This window comes from Nanorana parkeri, unplaced genomic scaffold (assembly GCF_000935625.1).
Source record: "Nanorana parkeri isolate BGI_ZX_2015 unplaced genomic scaffold, ASM93562v1 scaffold1238, whole genome shotgun sequence".
In the NCBI taxonomy this organism is placed as follows: Eukaryota; Metazoa; Chordata; class Amphibia; order Anura; family Dicroglossidae; genus Nanorana; species Nanorana parkeri.
In genome coordinates this window covers 458,473-475,566 of record NW_017307506.1, presented here as the reverse complement: position 1 = coordinate 475,566, position 17,094 = coordinate 458,473, and the positions used below count along the sequence as shown (strand labels likewise).

Below are 17,094 nucleotides of genomic sequence, written 5' to 3'. Positions count from 1 at the left end.
CACATCTAATAACATGCAACCAGAGATCAGATTCTACTTTTATATGCACCTAAATAGATATTTTAGGTAATGGCATTAAACTTGTGCATTCAACAGAGCTACTTTTGCTACATGGTTTTGGCACGTTAATTGCAATGAACCTGCTGCCACCAACCAGAGCTGCAATGAGCATTAATTCCCCCATGCACTGAAATTATTGAAAATGTGCTATATTTTACATGGAAAAGATGCAGACAGAATATAAGAGAGGGAAAAAGGCATTTCTACATACCCCATATTCGCAGGTGTCCATAAGAACATTTATCAGCTACATAAAATATCTAATTTCAGCCTAAAGGTAATAAAGAAAAAAACTAGGAGCGTATGGTATATTGACTCAGGTGTCAGGCTTACTAAAAACCCTTTATTTTGAATTAGAACTTTAACAGGATTTGACTGTGCAAAAGTGCGGTGCAACCGCATCACAGGCGCGGAGGGATACAAGCAGCACAGCAGCAATAGAGTTCAAATGTCAGCAAGTTTGTAGAGAGAGAGAGAGAGCGAGAGAGAGAGGAGGTGACTGGGTGGAGTATCCATCTGCTTTAGCAAACCCTGCTGAATGCTGATCTTCAGGACTGTGCATGGCACACAGAGTCAGGCTCTCTCTCTATCCCTGGACATCCTACAGAGAGCCTTCACTGGGATTTATCACCTCCTCCCCCTTCAACCTGGCTTTTGGAGAACATTTTGTGCCGCTCACCCTGTCACCTCTTGGTCTCCCCTGCACACTCGGATTTCTCCACCCTTTCCCCCAGTTCAGAGGCAGGTGATCCTTAGCAGCCCCCCTCTTTCTCATTTTGTTGTCTTTGCGGATCAGTCTTCAATCATGAGCAGACTCATCTAAATAGAATCCCCATGCAGGATTTGGGCTAAGGATCTAACTTCCAACTGCAAACAGCCAGGAGTTAAGAACTTCTTCCTAAATTATCTCTATTCCTATTATTGTTAAGATTCTTTTGCTGCTCTGCGGGGACTGGACTCTAGGCTGAGCGTGCTATGGATATTGCAACAGGTCCTGAGTCCTTGGAGAGGTGCTATAACAGGGGGCAGAGTGACTGTGCCAAGATGCTGGACAGTATTAAAATGGAAGATCACCCACTCAGGGCTACCACGGCCACATTAGGAGTTCTTCTGGGTAAGTGTCAGCTCTTCCGTCTTCTCAGAAAGCAAGTAATGAGTGTATGTTTCATGCTTATGACATGTACACCGTAACAGGGTCTTCGGAAACTCAAACATATTTCTAGAACGCTTTCTTATGACATCAAAAACCATGTTATTAAAAAGCAGGCACAGGGCTCACTTTGAAGGACAGCAAAAACGTCAAAGATTAGCTTGAATTTTTACTAAACCTAGCATGGCAATAGAAACTTGACTCATTAAACTATGGTTTGTGGAAGAAGAGTTTTATCAGCAGCGAGTGAAAGCAACATTGTTATCTTCTGTCTGGATACAATTGCCACTGGGCACAGATAAAAAGTATCTTGACTTATCTAAAGTTTGTTCAGCACCATGCAGTTCATAGGTAATATACTGCAGTGACTGAAATGCATACTAAAACAATGCAGTGAAACATTGTAAATTAATTGCATACTAAAAACAATGCAGTGACTGAAACATTCTAAATAAAATACATACTAAAAACAATGCAGTGACTGAAACATTCTACATGCAATACAAACTAAAGACAATGCAGTGACTGTAACACCCCAAAATAAAATACATATTCAGTTACTGAAGCACTCTAAATGAAATACATACTCTGTATATTAGGGTAAAGAAAGCACAATATGTATACTCAATTGGGCGGATTTACTAAAAGAGTTAAAACACTTTACATAATATATGGCGTGAATATTCACTTTTAATTATCCAATCATGTGTAGATGAGATAAGTAAACATGAGTTAGCTGTCCACATAATTGTATACTTGAAGGAAACGTTCACACAATATACAGTATTGTGTGAGGATTCTCAAATCTTTTAGTAAATCAGCCTTATATATATATAGTGCATTACTACAGTATTTCTGCACTGTAATGGATACATTACAATTTGGTTTTATGGGGTTATGTGAATAGATTTCAGCATATGTAATATAATAATATATATAGCATGAAGGTCAGATGCGCACTGTAAATTTTTAGAGAAATGCAATACCACAAGTCAGGTACTCAGGTATAAAAAGAATACACGTACAGCCAGATGATAGGTACAACAACAGTTAGGACATTTAGCTAAGTACATTTGTATTATTTATTTTACACTGGTGCTAATAATAATAATAATAATAATAAGTATTTGACTTGAATTAGTCATTGTATTTGCTCTGTAAGTTTACACTATAGTGCTTGGACAAGATACACTTTTCTACATGGTCTAGAATACATACAGACAACAATTATAAACAAAAAAACATTTTTTTTTGGTAGATACATATATGAACGTAAATGTATTATTATATTTTATGAATGCAGGCAAATGTAATGCTCAGAAAGATAAGGCCACTCTGATGTGTATGATTAATGTATTGTTATTTGGCAGCCAGTTAAAGAAAACACATCAGTATCCTGTTTAAAATTGCTATTACATAGTTTACTTAAAAATATATTTTACGTTAAGGTTCCACACAGACTTACCTGCCTGTGCCTTACTACTAAAAAGTGGTCGCGTCACTTTGCATTAGCCGAATTAAAAAAAAAAATGCTACAGTTTATATATATATATATATATATTTGTTTTAGTATGAAATTGACACCAATGTATACACGGAGGGCTTTGATCTGCTGTGTGTAGACATTTGGTAGGTATAGATAACATCTAAGGGATAAACCTAATATTACAGAATGATGTGACCATCAATTATCATGTGTGTCCCTCCAGGCTCAGAGTGCCAGCACCAGGCAGTGTGTGAGGGCTGCCAGCGACCCATCTCAGACCGCTTTCTGATGAGGGTGAATGAGTCGTCTTGGCATGAAGAATGTTTGCAGTGTACAGTATGTCAGCAACCTCTCACCACCAGCTGCTACTTCCGGGACAGAAAGCTCTTCTGCAAGCAGGACTACCAACAGTAAGCAACTCTTTCAATGTCTATTATCTAATATATAAACCACATGGTAAAAGGTTTTACGACTTCCAAACCCGGTCACCGCTTCCACAGTCACCATGCCCACCATAGTACCAGGGCAGCAACCTGGCACTGGGGTTCATGGCACCTGGGGATTTCCACTCTGTGAATCAACTTCTCTCTTATTTACATACTATCTTCAAGACATGTATTGCCAGTATTATGATCTATCCTACATAATAAATTGTGTGACATGCCACCATAAGACCAACTTTTGGGATATGTATTAAAAATAACTATGTCAGCGTGATTCTTTTTCTTGATATAACGTAGCGTCACTTTCTTTTAATGAGCAGACTGAATGATTGAAATTCAGCCCACGATAATGAGAGAGAAGGAGGTAGATCTTTCAGATAAACAGAGGCGATTGTTCTGTAGACTGATTCAGCTATAGAGCTCTATTTGTTCACCTGCATCCCTCAGCGGTGCACATTCACCAGCAGGCTTTATGGTATACATATAGTATACAAAATGTATTTACATACACACTAACCTCAAATACATCTCTATGTCTAAATGTTTTCATACAAGATTCACCCGAGTTTCATGATTTTTTTCCAATCGAATTCAGTTGAAAACAAATATGTGAATCTAAGGTGAAAGTTGGGTGAAAACCTATGTAAATAAACCCTTTACAGTCTCAGCTCCTGATAATAGAACATTGACTTTTCTGTGTCCCATACTTCCTCCCATGGAACATGTACAGCAAAGCTATCTTTTCCACACGTAGAAGTTTACTGTGAACGGCTATGAGGCCGATTTGAATTTTATGACACCTGCTCTGCCATTGTTTGTCCATTAATAAGCATGTAACAGCAGGGGGACGAAGCATTGAAGCACAATGCTGTCTTGTAAAGAAAAACAAAACAATTATTAACAAGTTATGTCATACAAGTAGGAACAAATGCTGAATATAATGCGGGGCACAGATCACAATGCGAGCTCAGGATATCGCCTGCACGACTTCAATTCACACTGTTTACTTATTCTTATTTTTCCATCTGTTTTTCTCCATTCCTTCTTGAATATGTGAATGTGCAGAATGCCAATCTCCCCACCTTTGCATCACAGCAGTACAAAGCTTATTATTTACTACATCTACCCCCATAATTGGTTGAATTGAAATCAGATTTTCCATGTGAGCCTTTTTTTCCTTTATGGATCCACAGTAGATATGGCTGACCCATTTATCCTGGAATTATGTTCCCGTTATTACATCTCATTTTTTCTGAATACGTTTAGCGCTGAGCTTTCTAGTGACGAGTACTGCAGAATACATCGGGGCATGTTTCTAATGATTTTACTGTTTGGTAGCCATAAATAAGAATTTATCTCCCTTTCCATTTTTGAGAGCTTATTGTTTTTAACTATCCAGGATATTCTAAAGGTGAAATGGAAAAGTTTTATTCAGCATTCCTTTACCCCCCCCCCCCCCTTTTTTTTTTCTCCGACTCTATCGAGCCCCCTGCAGCTCCGACTTCTTCACCCCCGCAGTGTTTACACACATTAGCCCCCACCGTGTTACAGTTTGGAAAAGAAAATATGCTTGTTTTCTCTCTCTCTCTTAAATAACCACAGCTAATGAGGTCAACTCCTAATTGTATCTATAGTACAAAAGAACGAATATATTTTCCAATCTAACGTTCCGAACGGAGTAACAAGGTATCTGCCGACTGTAGCGCTATAATTGCGACTTTCGCCTGTTTACCTCTTATATGAATCAATCCTGTATATTTGTAAATGCATCGCTTCATAAGTTATCCTACAATACTCTAACATTTATTTTTTTTTCTTTATACTCGGCAAAGTGTATGATAGTAAATAATGTGAACATGTGATCAATTTACAGTAAATACCCAATTATGTGTGAGGGAGGTAAAAGGGACAATCAGGATTTTTTTTAAAGCATGTGATTGGCTTATTAAAGTGAACACAGCTTCATCTTATCATTGAACATTCCCTTTGCTAAATGAACAGCCTACATTCCTTTAGTAAATCGACTCCAGTGTTTATTAGTGATACAGAAGTGGCAGTCTTCTTGGATGTAAAGCATTCGGCTTCGTCCCAATCAACTTTTTGTTTTTACTTTTCTTTTTTGGCCACTCTCATGTTTCCCAAAAGTGTCGGAGTCATACAGAAACCCAAACATTGCTCATCATAAAGAGAGATAAAGAGAGAGAGAGAGGGAGAGGGGCTCTTAAATGGCCTCTCCATGCTTGTCAGTAAAATTTAGAGTCTTTTTGTGTAGTAGGGTGAGCACAGCTACTTCAATCACTCAGACATAATACCACTCTGCTAGAAGTCTGGCAGGACACAAAGAGAAACATCTATTGCTTTGCATCAGTCTTTGTCTGGCCTTCAGAAAGTCCCCAAACAGGCCTGTAGTAATTCCTAGCAACCATATTTATATCGTACCTACAGCATCAAAATCCATCTCCTTGGAAACCTTCACTAAACGCTAGCATAATATACAGACTCTAAAGCTAATAACTGCTCTGGTTCTCCCATCTCATTTTCTTAGACATCCATAATTCTTTCCACAAATATTTATATTATGGGAGAAAGGGAGGGGGTCTAATTATCTGTACAATGGGACAAATTAGCATGATAAGGTTCATTTAGTTATGTAATTGTTTAAGGCCATCTTTAGAAGTAAAGGTTTATATTATTACTTCACATACAGGGGACAATTGGTCTGGTCAACCTGTGAATATTTCCAATGTTCAGTTAGGTCCAAGAAAACTTTGAAACCATTTCCTTTATGCTAATTAGGTGACTGAAACATACTTGCAACTGTAAAACTTAAATGACATGTACAGTACCTACTGAATTGTATATAATCAGAAACTTCTGCTATATGATGACCAATCTATTTGTGTGAGTTAATTTGTGCTTGGATCAATAATGATCAACAAACAGCAATTAATTATGAAAGCTGTACATTTTTTTAAATGTTCAGCTATTTAATATTATGAAATTAGAATTAGACTATTTGTTATTATATCTAGTATTTGGATGCTCAAATGTTTTCCAGACACCAGAAACTAGCAGACGTGCATTGCAGCCCTCTCTGGCAGAGAGTAGGTTAAGTACTGTCTCCCGTTTAGGACAAGTGGGACCCTGTAGAGGTATTCATGCTTACTGGCAATTAAGAGAGATATCTCCTTGTAAAGTATTATTGTGTCACAGCACCTGGTGTGACTGGACATGCAGACCTGCTGTGGGGCTGTCACCATGAACTGTTGCTACTGGGCTTTAATGGCAAGATATATGGGAGAAAATCTTAACTGTACCTCTCTTAAGTTTTAATGATGCAGATGGGTTCTGGGTCTCATATATGAAAACATGTTGCTTGCCTTGTAGTTATCTCATAAGTCATATCTTTTCTCAGGATACTACCCCCTCCTAAAACAATCAGTTATCTGTATTTAGGGTTCTATTTATTGTAATTGTACTAGTCTAGGGTAGTAGTGATTAAACAGGAGCTACTTGGCCATTTGCTAATGTTAATATTGTGACTGCAACATTTATTCTTCAGTCATACTTTTGCACAATATGAGTGTAAAGATATACTGTATACACATAAAAATTTGCACATCTTGTATGCAACCATCTATGCAAATCTGTTATGCTAGCAATTAGTGTATTTGGATTACAATGCAAATATGGGTAAAATAGTGCCTACATTTAGAAACAATTTATTAAATAAGGAAAATGTATTCTGGTTCAGTGAGCCAGCTTTGCTTTCCAAAAAAAGGTTTAAGTATGTTTTCTTAGCTGTCCCTTTACTTTGAAAAGCTGTTTTAAACTAAGCTTGACTGGAACACAAAATATCACTTTATAAAATGTATTTATCAAATGTATCCGTCAGGAGTGTTAAATATGTGTGCAAGTGTTTACTTATGCCATAACCAATGTAAATGTAGACCTCAGAGCAAACCTACCATGCGTAAGGCAATAGACAGTGTTGTAGAGCAGGCCAAGACAATGCAGAAGTCACTGTTACATTTTTCATTCATGTGCCCATTGCTAGCTAATTAGCAATGGAAACGTAATGGTTTGAGCATAATGGTTTTGGCACTTTTTATATTTAAATCTTAAGACATCTTTTTCAGACAGCAGCCAATCAGCTTCATAGTCACTTTGTGGGGTTGGTCTTGTTAACACTGCCTTGTCTCCAGATCCTGCAAGGAATTGGTTAACATGGTAGAGCTCAGAGTATGTAATAATATTAACAAAACATGTGACCACTTATGAATTGTAAATTGATTCATATTCAAGTGTTGTTTTATTGATTGTTATAATTATATATTGGACACAAATATATCGTTATGTACTTAGTGCAGTGTATCCAAGCTTTTTCTGTCCTCATTGATGGTAATGATAAAGACATTCCAGGCTCAGCCATTTTGTGCATATCAATCTCTATCAGCATTCGGGGGATTATGTAGGCAGTAGTAAAAATAATCAGTCTCCAGGCTGTAGAATCTGTATGTAATTTTGAGTGCAAGAAAGCTTGCAGCTTTTTTATGAGGTTATCCAAATAGCTCGGGAGTTTCTAGAAAAAAAAATGTTAAAGGAAAAAATGCACAAAATGGCTAACAGTGGCAATTAGCCTAAAAAACACAAGTTGCCTTAACACAAAAGCCATTAATGTGAATCTGCTGTATGTGAAACAAGATCACTGTGCTGTAAACAGGCTGAGACAAGGAACACTTTAATTTTTTTGCCGTCATTGTCCAGCAGTCCGCAGTGAAACGCCAGTGGTTTTGGAGCATTGTACAGAGAGCCACGTACCAGCTGCATAGAAGAGTTAAATTATGTTACATTATATTAATCAGAGCTCCAAAAGAATTAAATATTGTCCATCACTAAACAGTGAATTCATGCATGTGCATGCCTTCTTTTACTTGACAGATTACATTGCAATATTCATTTCAGGACTTCAGATATAACATTTTGTTATTTTGCTTTACCATTTGCTGTGCAACCAAAAGTTTCAACCTGTTCATTTATGGTGCCATCCTTTTCAGGCTAGGCTGAAGGAAGCTCACTGTAGTGATCTGTTATGAAAATACTAGACAGGAATTCACTGATTTGAAGGAAAATTGTGCTCGGCAACTTATATTTTCAATTGTTGTGTTCAATCCAATGGTTGCATTACAGCTTCAGCTTCTTCAGAAGCTTCAGATTCAGTTTATTAAGGAGGTAAATGCAGGCTGCATGCATTTACACATTTGTGTGTGTGTGCATGAGCAGCGGTGTGATATGCCTACAGAGTCACACATTGGAAGGGGTTAAACCAGAAAAGATGGGGTCACTTGTAGACTGTCACATCCAAAGAAGCCCAACGGATGAGATTGTAGATGGAAAAGCTAACTGCTAAACTGATGTTTTTCTGAATAATCATGGCAAAAATGTGTACACTTGTATTGGTTGAACATGTATATTTATGCAATTGTTCTTAATACGCGCTAAAACCATAAAAAACGTAAAATTATTATGAACCCTAAAAGTAGCTTATCACCTGATAGCATGAGAGCAAATAAATAGTTCCAATAGTATAAACACAGTGGGTATGCACTGAGCAGACCCAATGCCCATATTATCACAAGAGATGTGGGGTAGTGTTTTAAACGTTGCCAATCAATCATTTCCCTCAAAGGAGCATGGGGATATCTTAGCAGGTTGCAAGCAACCCATGGATGTTTAAACATTCCCAAATTTGACTTTTCCATTCAGCTATGTTGGCTGATGATCTTTTCTATTAAAAATAATTGCTACAATACTGACACACATTACAATGAGCAAAATACAGGCTAATTGAATGTCAATCAGTCGATGAGTAATTATTACACAACTAAAATGTGTTAAATAACATTGGCAGCTCTCTGGTTAAAGAGGGCTAGGTTTTGTGAGGAATTATTTGGTGGTATGCAAGTGGATTGCAAAACACTTTTAGTACAGGTAGCATTCAATGTATTTTATTACATTTTCTATTGTAAAGCTTCAAGAAATAGGCTTTTTTAATATTTTATTGTGCTACAAATAGAGACTAGAAAATAATTTATACAAAAAATATTCATGTTTATAGTAGAGGCCCATTGAAAAGGATGTAAACATTTTATTTTTGCATTTGCTCTATTTCAATAATAATAGGAAGCATGTTAACATCTTATCTTGCCTCAAATGTTATCATAAAAAATGCCCACAGTGAAGTAGTGTTACCTATACTAGTAAAATATAAAGATAAATACAACAATAACTATAAAAATATAATTCCCATAATAAAATGTAAAATAGATGGATTTCTATATCATATGATTATTTTAAAATGCATTTCATTCAAATTATCATGTACATGAAATGTAGTTTTCTAGGTAAAGGTCTAACGTATAATCCAAGCTAGATACTAATTTTCACAGGCCCACGCTGCACTCTGGCTGCCTATAGCACATTACACAGTAAATGGTAGCTTATGTCAATTTCTGTCCAGTGTCAAAAAAATATTGATAGCAGTAGAATCTATCTGATTGGAAGGTGTAGTACAGTATTGATTTGTGTCTTATTTACAGCTATACTGGACCATAACAGCATTATTTAGAATATTGTACAGCTTATATCTATATCTATATATATAGATATAGATATATATATTTTGATTGCATTATATATATTTAAAAGCATTTATATGCTGGACTTTGCTCACTTAAAGAGCAGAAAGGAATCTCTACAAAGACAGCATGTCTTAGGGGTTTTAGGGGTTTACGTCTGTGTGTGGATATATGCACATCAATGTCGTAACGCGATCTCATAACTGATCTGCTAAAATATATGCTCATGTTCAATACATATGGTCTGGTCCTTATTTGCAGTGTGCAGTCAACATCCAAATAATGTGATTTTTATGCCTTATATGCAGATAAAAAAAACACACACACAAACATGTAAATAATAGGAAAAGCATTACAAATGCTCACTGGGGTATGAAAAATGCATACGCCAAATAAAAGATCATCTCCAAAAAATTATAAACTGTGCTCCTGGAACACATAAGGCAGTTTAAGTATGAATATACACCATTACAACATGCAATGAGTTTGCATGTTCTCCGTGTGCTTGCGTGTGTACTCCAGGTACTCGAGTTTCCTCCCACACTCCAAAGACATGCTGGAAGTTTAATTTGTTTCCTATCTTTGGATAATTTGGCCCTGTATGTATGTGAGATAGGGACCTTAGATTATAAGCTCCTTGAGGGCAGGGACTTATATGAATATGCAACCATGTAAAGGGCTGCATAAATTGTTGGTGCTATATAAATACCTGTAATAATAAATATATAAATAAACATATATTCACAAGCAAGGATATGAAATTGTGGATGCAAACTTGCCATGGCTCAAGCATATATGTATGTGCAGATGCAGTCTTATAACCTTACAACACATTCACTGTGGCCTATTTTTTTACGTTCCATGTTTATAGCACAAGAAGTTATATCAGGACATATGTCATGTGGTATTGTTTCATGCATAAGATGTGACAAAATCAGACAAAATCCCATTTTTATCTCAGGTACACCACCACATAACTTTAGAAAATGTCAGCATGTGTACTGTCTGGCAAACTGAAATTTGCTATTGAAATAGAAGTATGTATGCTATCATAGTTTTGTGCACTTCCAAACTCATTGCATGTATGTATGTATGCTGCAAGTACTGTTAGTGCACATTTGACTGTTTAACCAGACTTGCGTGCATATTGATGCAAAGGGGTTGATTTACTAAAGGCAAATACAGTGTTCACTTTGCAAGGAAATGTTCTCTTAGCTTATTGAATGAGGAGAAGTTCTGCTGACTTCCATCATCCAATCATGTACAAACAAAAATACTGTTTTTATTATTTTCTTTGCAGATGATTGGGCTTTATTTGCAAAGGGAATTTACTAAGCTAGGGGAAAATTTCCTTGCAAAGTGAAAATTCCCTTGCAAAGTGAACAGCCCATTTCCTTTAGTAAATCAACCCCATGTAGTGCTCTCATTTTCTGTATTAAAGAAGCTGTTTAATACTGAGGCATACAGTATGTAGGCCTTAAGCTATGATATAGAGAATAAGGCTTATTCTATTCCGAACCTCAAAAAATAAAAAAGGTCTAACTGAAGCATCTGATGGTGTAGTCCATTACATTTATGTTATGAAATCTAAAGTACTTTGGAAAGCATCCTACATGCTATGTAGAAGGCTAATCCGTTCAATAATTATGGGGGTTATTCACAAAGCTGCTGAAGGATCTAGCCGTAGCTTCGGCTGATGCTTCGGCTAGCTTCGGCCCCAGGACCCCTTCGGTTCAGTAGAAAATGTATGGGCTATTCACTACAGGGCTGCTGTATGGGCTATTCACAACAGCCCGTACAGCTCCCGAAGTTGGCCGAGCGGCTCAGTCGAGCCAAAGCATATGCCTAGCCCAGGGGAAAGGCAAAGCCAGCCGACAGCCTGCTACTGACAGCTGGGCCGAGCCAGCCGTCATCTAACAGCTGGGCGGAGCCAGCCATCATCTCACGGCTGGCTCAGGCCACTTGCAGAGACAGATCAGCATCCCTGGCTACCAGGTAACCAGGGATGATGATCTGACATTACACTGAGAACCTGGCGGAGCCGCCATGATATCACAGCGGCTCCGCCAGGTTCTCAGTGTGGAATGACAGATGGGCGTCCCTGGTTACCAGGTAACCAGGGATGCTGATCTGTCATTACGCTCCCGAACGCTCCGGGAGTCTCCCGCTATTAGATAGCGGCTCCCGGCCACCCAGGAGAGCAACACTTTCTCCCGGGAAGGTTTACTCGGCTCGATCGAGCAGAGTAAACCTTTCCCTGCTCTGTTCTTTTTTTTTTTCTTCTGACATCGGAGTCGCCGGCCGCCGTCAGTCAGAAAAAACAAACAGCATTGGAATGCATAGCTACATTACTATTGGCTATTTCACTTTGCAATAGCCAATAGCAAACTAGCTATTGCACCTGCCCACTGCTGCTGTAAATCAGCAGAGGGGACCTGAAGTTCTCCATCAGGTCCCCTTCTAGTGATTGACAGCAGCAGAGGGCGGGTGCAATAGCCAGCTTGCTATTGGATATTGCAAATTGAAAAAGCCAATAGGAATCTAGCTATGCATTCCTATGCTGATTTTTTTTAAATTATTTTTTATTCTGGCGGCAGCAGCTGCCAGCATACAAACAAAAAAACAACAAACTTGCAGATAGCAAAGAAGCTATTGCTTCCTCTGCTATCTGCCATCATTTCAGGGGAGAGAGCACCCCCCTGAAATGATGGCATTACAATGAGAGCTTAGCAGAGCCGGAGGTGATATGAAAGCCGACTCTGCTGAGCTCTCATGGTATTGACAGTTCAGCGCCCCCTGGTTACTTGGTAACCAGGGGACGCTGATCTGTCAGTACCATGAGAACTCAGCAGAGCCGGCTTTGATACCACCGCCGGCTCCAACAAGCTCTCATTGTAATGACAGTTGGTCCCGGCCAATAGAAAACAGTTGGGCGGAGCTAGCTGTCACTGCTAGCTCGACCCAATCATTTTCAAATTTTTTTCTACTTTTTTAACTGTTTTTCTATTCTGCTCGGTACTACAGGAGTTACCGAGCAGAATAGCCGATGCTGTTCGGCATATATGAGAATAGGCCGAACAGCAGTGAGTAGCCTGCCAGAGTTTCGGCTCAGCTGATCCAGATGTTGGAGCGGCTGAGTCAAACTCCTTCTGCACTTCGGGTCGGCCGAACATGCTAAGCATGTTCGGCCGACCCAAAGCCAGCCGCAGCAAGCTGATGCACGGCTGATTTAAGTCGGTGTACGGCTGAAGTCAGCCGTACAAGCCTGAAGTGAATAGCCGAACAGCGTTCGGCTCACTTCCCTTTCGGGTCGGTTATTCACACGGCTGCCCTCGGCAGCTTTGTGAATAACCCCCCATGTTTCGAAATTAACCGGTATGGTTTACTAAATATTTAGGCAATAAGAACAGTCTTCCTTAATGCTTGGAATTCTTTTCACTTTGACCATAACCGTACACTGGAGTGATGGCAGTGGATGACCTTGACACATTTTCAACACTTTGTTTTGGTGCATATATCCAAATGTAGTTGATCTGACCCATCTGTGCAACCGCTGCAAGTCTGCTTGCTCCAAAAATCTGTCTGCAAAGATTTTCTGAGAAGGTGCAGCATGACAAGATGCAGGTTTAAATGCAGGCGCACAGGAAAGTATATTTTCCAGGCATCAATTTAGCGCTAAAGCCCTTTTGTGTGGTTTCAGGTTTGTGACCCTCAAGAAGTTTAATTCTTTTGAAGGAATTCATCCAGTAGTCAAGTTGTTACCATCAGTCTCATGTATCTATGCTTACATTTCAATTATTCATGCTCTTATAAGATATTCCTGTGTAAGATTGCTTTAAAAATGAGCATATTATTGTATTCAAGTTTTGTCAATAATTAGTTACTATTTAATGGTAGGACTATTTTGTCTTCTGTCCTTCGAAGATTTTATTTATAAATATCAACCCTCAAGCTAATACAAATTCATTCAAAAACAAATTTATAGGATTGAAATCAGCTTTTATGAGCTGTAAGCATTTTAAAAATACTTGTGGATGCTTTTACGTCCAAATTACACACACAAGCTTGCTTACTATGTAGTAGAAGTGTGAAAGAATTTTTGGTTTCTTTGTATGCAAAAATGTTGTGACAAACCATTTAGCACTGACAGGGGTGCTTACAATGGTCATCTTTTATTTATTTATGTAAAATCTTTATTTGAAAGGGAAAAAGCATGTTTCTGTAACTGTAAGTGTAAAGGGTTGAGTGGAGTTTGACTTTAATCTAAATCTACTAGTGAATTCAATACCACCCTCTCCGCAGGCTGACAATGCTGCTCCCCTAGGGTGGGTTTGTTGTTCCTCCACAGAGTAGAGCCCCCTAAAACAGGAACTGTGTTGTATAATAATGTGTCAAAGTTAAGGGCTTTGAAGGTATCAAAAACCTATAAAAGAAAATTTGATTGTGCATAATAAAACACTTAAAACAGTGATCCTTCCTTCATATTGTGGCATACAATCAAGACCTCCATTATGGAGATACCAGCAATATTGATTACTTATACAAAGACCATATAGAGTCCAAAAAATGGGATAGTATCATTATGTCATGGTATGAAGAGATGCCAATATCTCTCAACGTGGTTCACACCCAATATATGGGCTTCTTCAGGAGCAAGGAAGAAGTTGCTCTATTACATTGGTGTGACCGTTTGAAGAAAGAGGTGCGTCTATAAAAGCCAAAGGGAAAATCCCTGCAATGTTGTCACCAGTTTAGTCAACCGTTTGGAGAAAAAAGCTGAGGTACACAGAGGTCCTAGCTTTTGACTATTGCTGCGATCTCCACAGAAGCTAGCTGGAAGAAACAGGAAGTGTGTTACTGGCTGGATCACCAGGTGAAAATAAAGACAAAAAAGCTTAAAAAAGAAAACTAGTGCAGCCACCACATAAAGGCCCAATGCAAATAGCTGTAGAAATGCAATGCACAGTGTTTTTTGTTTACAGAACAGAATGCTGGTATATTGTTTTACGTTGTAATACGTTCAGATCCATAACACAAAATGGAAACATCTGCTCCTGAGTACATACATTTTATGTGCATATGGCTGTAAACACATGTTCATGCACATGCTTGTGTACCTATATAAATGAACAGCAGGATAAATTGAACGAGAATTTTAGGTATCCAAATGTATACGTGTATACATGTTTAAACACATTTAAATGCAAACATTTTACTGATCATGATATTGGAACTTTTTGGAAAATCTGCATATATGGTCAGTAAATGACTTGGTAAACTCTAGTGCAAAATCAGAATTCAAGGCTATAGTAATTACTAGAAATTGTCGAATTATGAAGATCCAGATTATGTTTTTTTGTTTATGATGAGTGTAAGTGTTATTGTAAGTGCTTGATGGGATTTAGGAAGTATCTTCCATTAAAAATTTATACATTTGTAACAAAATTGTCCCAATACCCCTCCCTGCATGCTCACACTTTTCCAAATCAACAGTAATCTTTTTGTTTGGAATAGCTTCCAGCGTATAAAGCTTTGCTCTGTAGAAACACACAATACTAACCACATGCACTAAACACATAAACTCATAGCACATAATAATAGTCCTCCTAGACATAAGTGCATATCCTCTATAGTAGTTCCTTATTCATTCACATACCTCTGAAATAACATGTACACTATAGTATAGAAGGGAGGGGATCTTTATCGGAGTGGGAACTAGTAATTGCACTCATCATTCTTTACAAATCTGTTTTCATTGTTTAGCAATTCAATAATTATATAAAGGAAAATTTCCAGCATCGTTTCTACTGTGTCTATCCATATCGGTTAAAGAGAAAAAAAGCCAAATCTCTCTTTTTTTTGCTTTACTTCTTTTTTGGGTTACAGGACCTAAAATCTGTAACTCAACCCTAAAGTCTGTAGATAGCAGGCTAATGCCTGCTATTTGGAGACAGCGTAAAGCTGCACCGCAGCCAGAAAGGATCCCGATTATATTGTCAGGATCCACCAGGCTGCCTGATTGACAGCTATCTCTGCCTCTCTAGAGCCAGCTGTGTCCATCCCCTACCCTGTCTGCCCCTCCAATGAATGCTGGAGGAACAAGGGGGGAGTGGGGGGTGTTTGAGGGAACCCTGTCGGGGACAATGGCTGACAGTCACCTTTCACCGCAGGGAAAAGCTGTAGTGTCCCATACTGGCTGTAAGCTGCAAGCAGAGTATATTTTACTCTCCCTGCACTTCTCTTACTATTGGAAAGAAATTAAATCTAGCCACCAAGTTAAATACTTTGCCTGGGGGCCAGTGAGTTACATCTGTCCATAACTGGTGATATATATTTACAATTCTGTAACTATTATCAAAGGAGCAAAGGAAAATATGATTGTACACTGCTTATTTCTCAGCACTGGCAGCATAAGCCTATAAAATAAAAGTGTTTTTCCCCTAATCACTACAACACAATTCACCATCTTACATAACACTTGAATGGTTCACTTTAACTTTTCTTTTAATGCCCAAACTTGTTTTTATGTTTTTAGGTTGAATGAATGGTTGAATGAATGGTTGCAACCCCTGTCAGAGCTTTTTTTTGTCTGTGTGCCATCATTCACCTTCACTTTCTGAACTGACACAAGAGGAAGTGAGAGGAAATCTCTCCTAAAGTTTGAGCAGCCAATACATAATAATAACTTACTGCAATCACAAAATATTAAACATACACATTAATCACTCTGGTCTGCTTATTGCAAATAAATTTTAGCACAAATAACGTGAATAGACTGACAATACACCAGCATATGTGATTGTTCCAGGGAAATAAAAACACATATACAAAGGCACTGGGGTTGATTTAGAGGCTGCTTCCCTAGAAAAGCAAATATTAACTTTGAAATGTATGTTTACCGTACTTTGCAAAGTGTTAATAAGTAAGGCTGGCCATATACCGGATGAGAAAAAAACCTCTTGATTCTCCCATGCAGGTCTATTGTATTCCGACAGTGGTGGGTGTGCTGCTGTCAGAATACCAGAACATTGGCTGTAGCTGATTGACTTCATTGACTGTTCGGCTGAGATTTTTTCAAACAGCTCTTTTAACAAAAGTTGGTTCAAAAGATTTACTTTTGCAGAGCGGGGGTTACGATGGGGCCACACACTGGTTGAGTTCCGCAAGACTTGACTGAAATTTGCCTAGTTTATGGCCAGGATAAGGCAAATCTACTCAATCGTGTAATAGGGAGAAGTACATTTTGTAAACAAAAGTCAATTTTGGCAGTTGACTTTTAACAAAGGAGCCATGTGGAAAATTGTCGGCTGAATAGTG

The 17,094-nt window shown here is 38.2% G+C and overlaps 1 protein-coding gene across 3 annotated transcripts in view; it reads left to right on the top strand.

Moving 5' to 3' along the window:
* The first annotated feature begins 546 nt into the window (after positions 1 to 546).
* The window catches only part of LMX1B (LIM homeobox transcription factor 1 beta), a 199,944-nt gene continuing 183,396 nt past the window's right edge, over positions 547 to 17,094 (top strand). For 2 of the 3 annotated variants that reach the window (XM_018568744.1, XM_018568742.1), the window contains exons 1-2: positions 547 to 1,174; positions 2,920 to 3,106. In XM_018568744.1, the coding sequence (XP_018424246.1) occupies positions 1,036 to 1,174; positions 2,920 to 3,106 (326 nt within the window). In that variant the 5' untranslated portion in view covers positions 547 to 1,035. The remainder of the gene's footprint in view (positions 1,175 to 2,919; positions 3,107 to 17,094) is intronic. The other variant, XM_018568743.1, reaches the window with a different exon arrangement.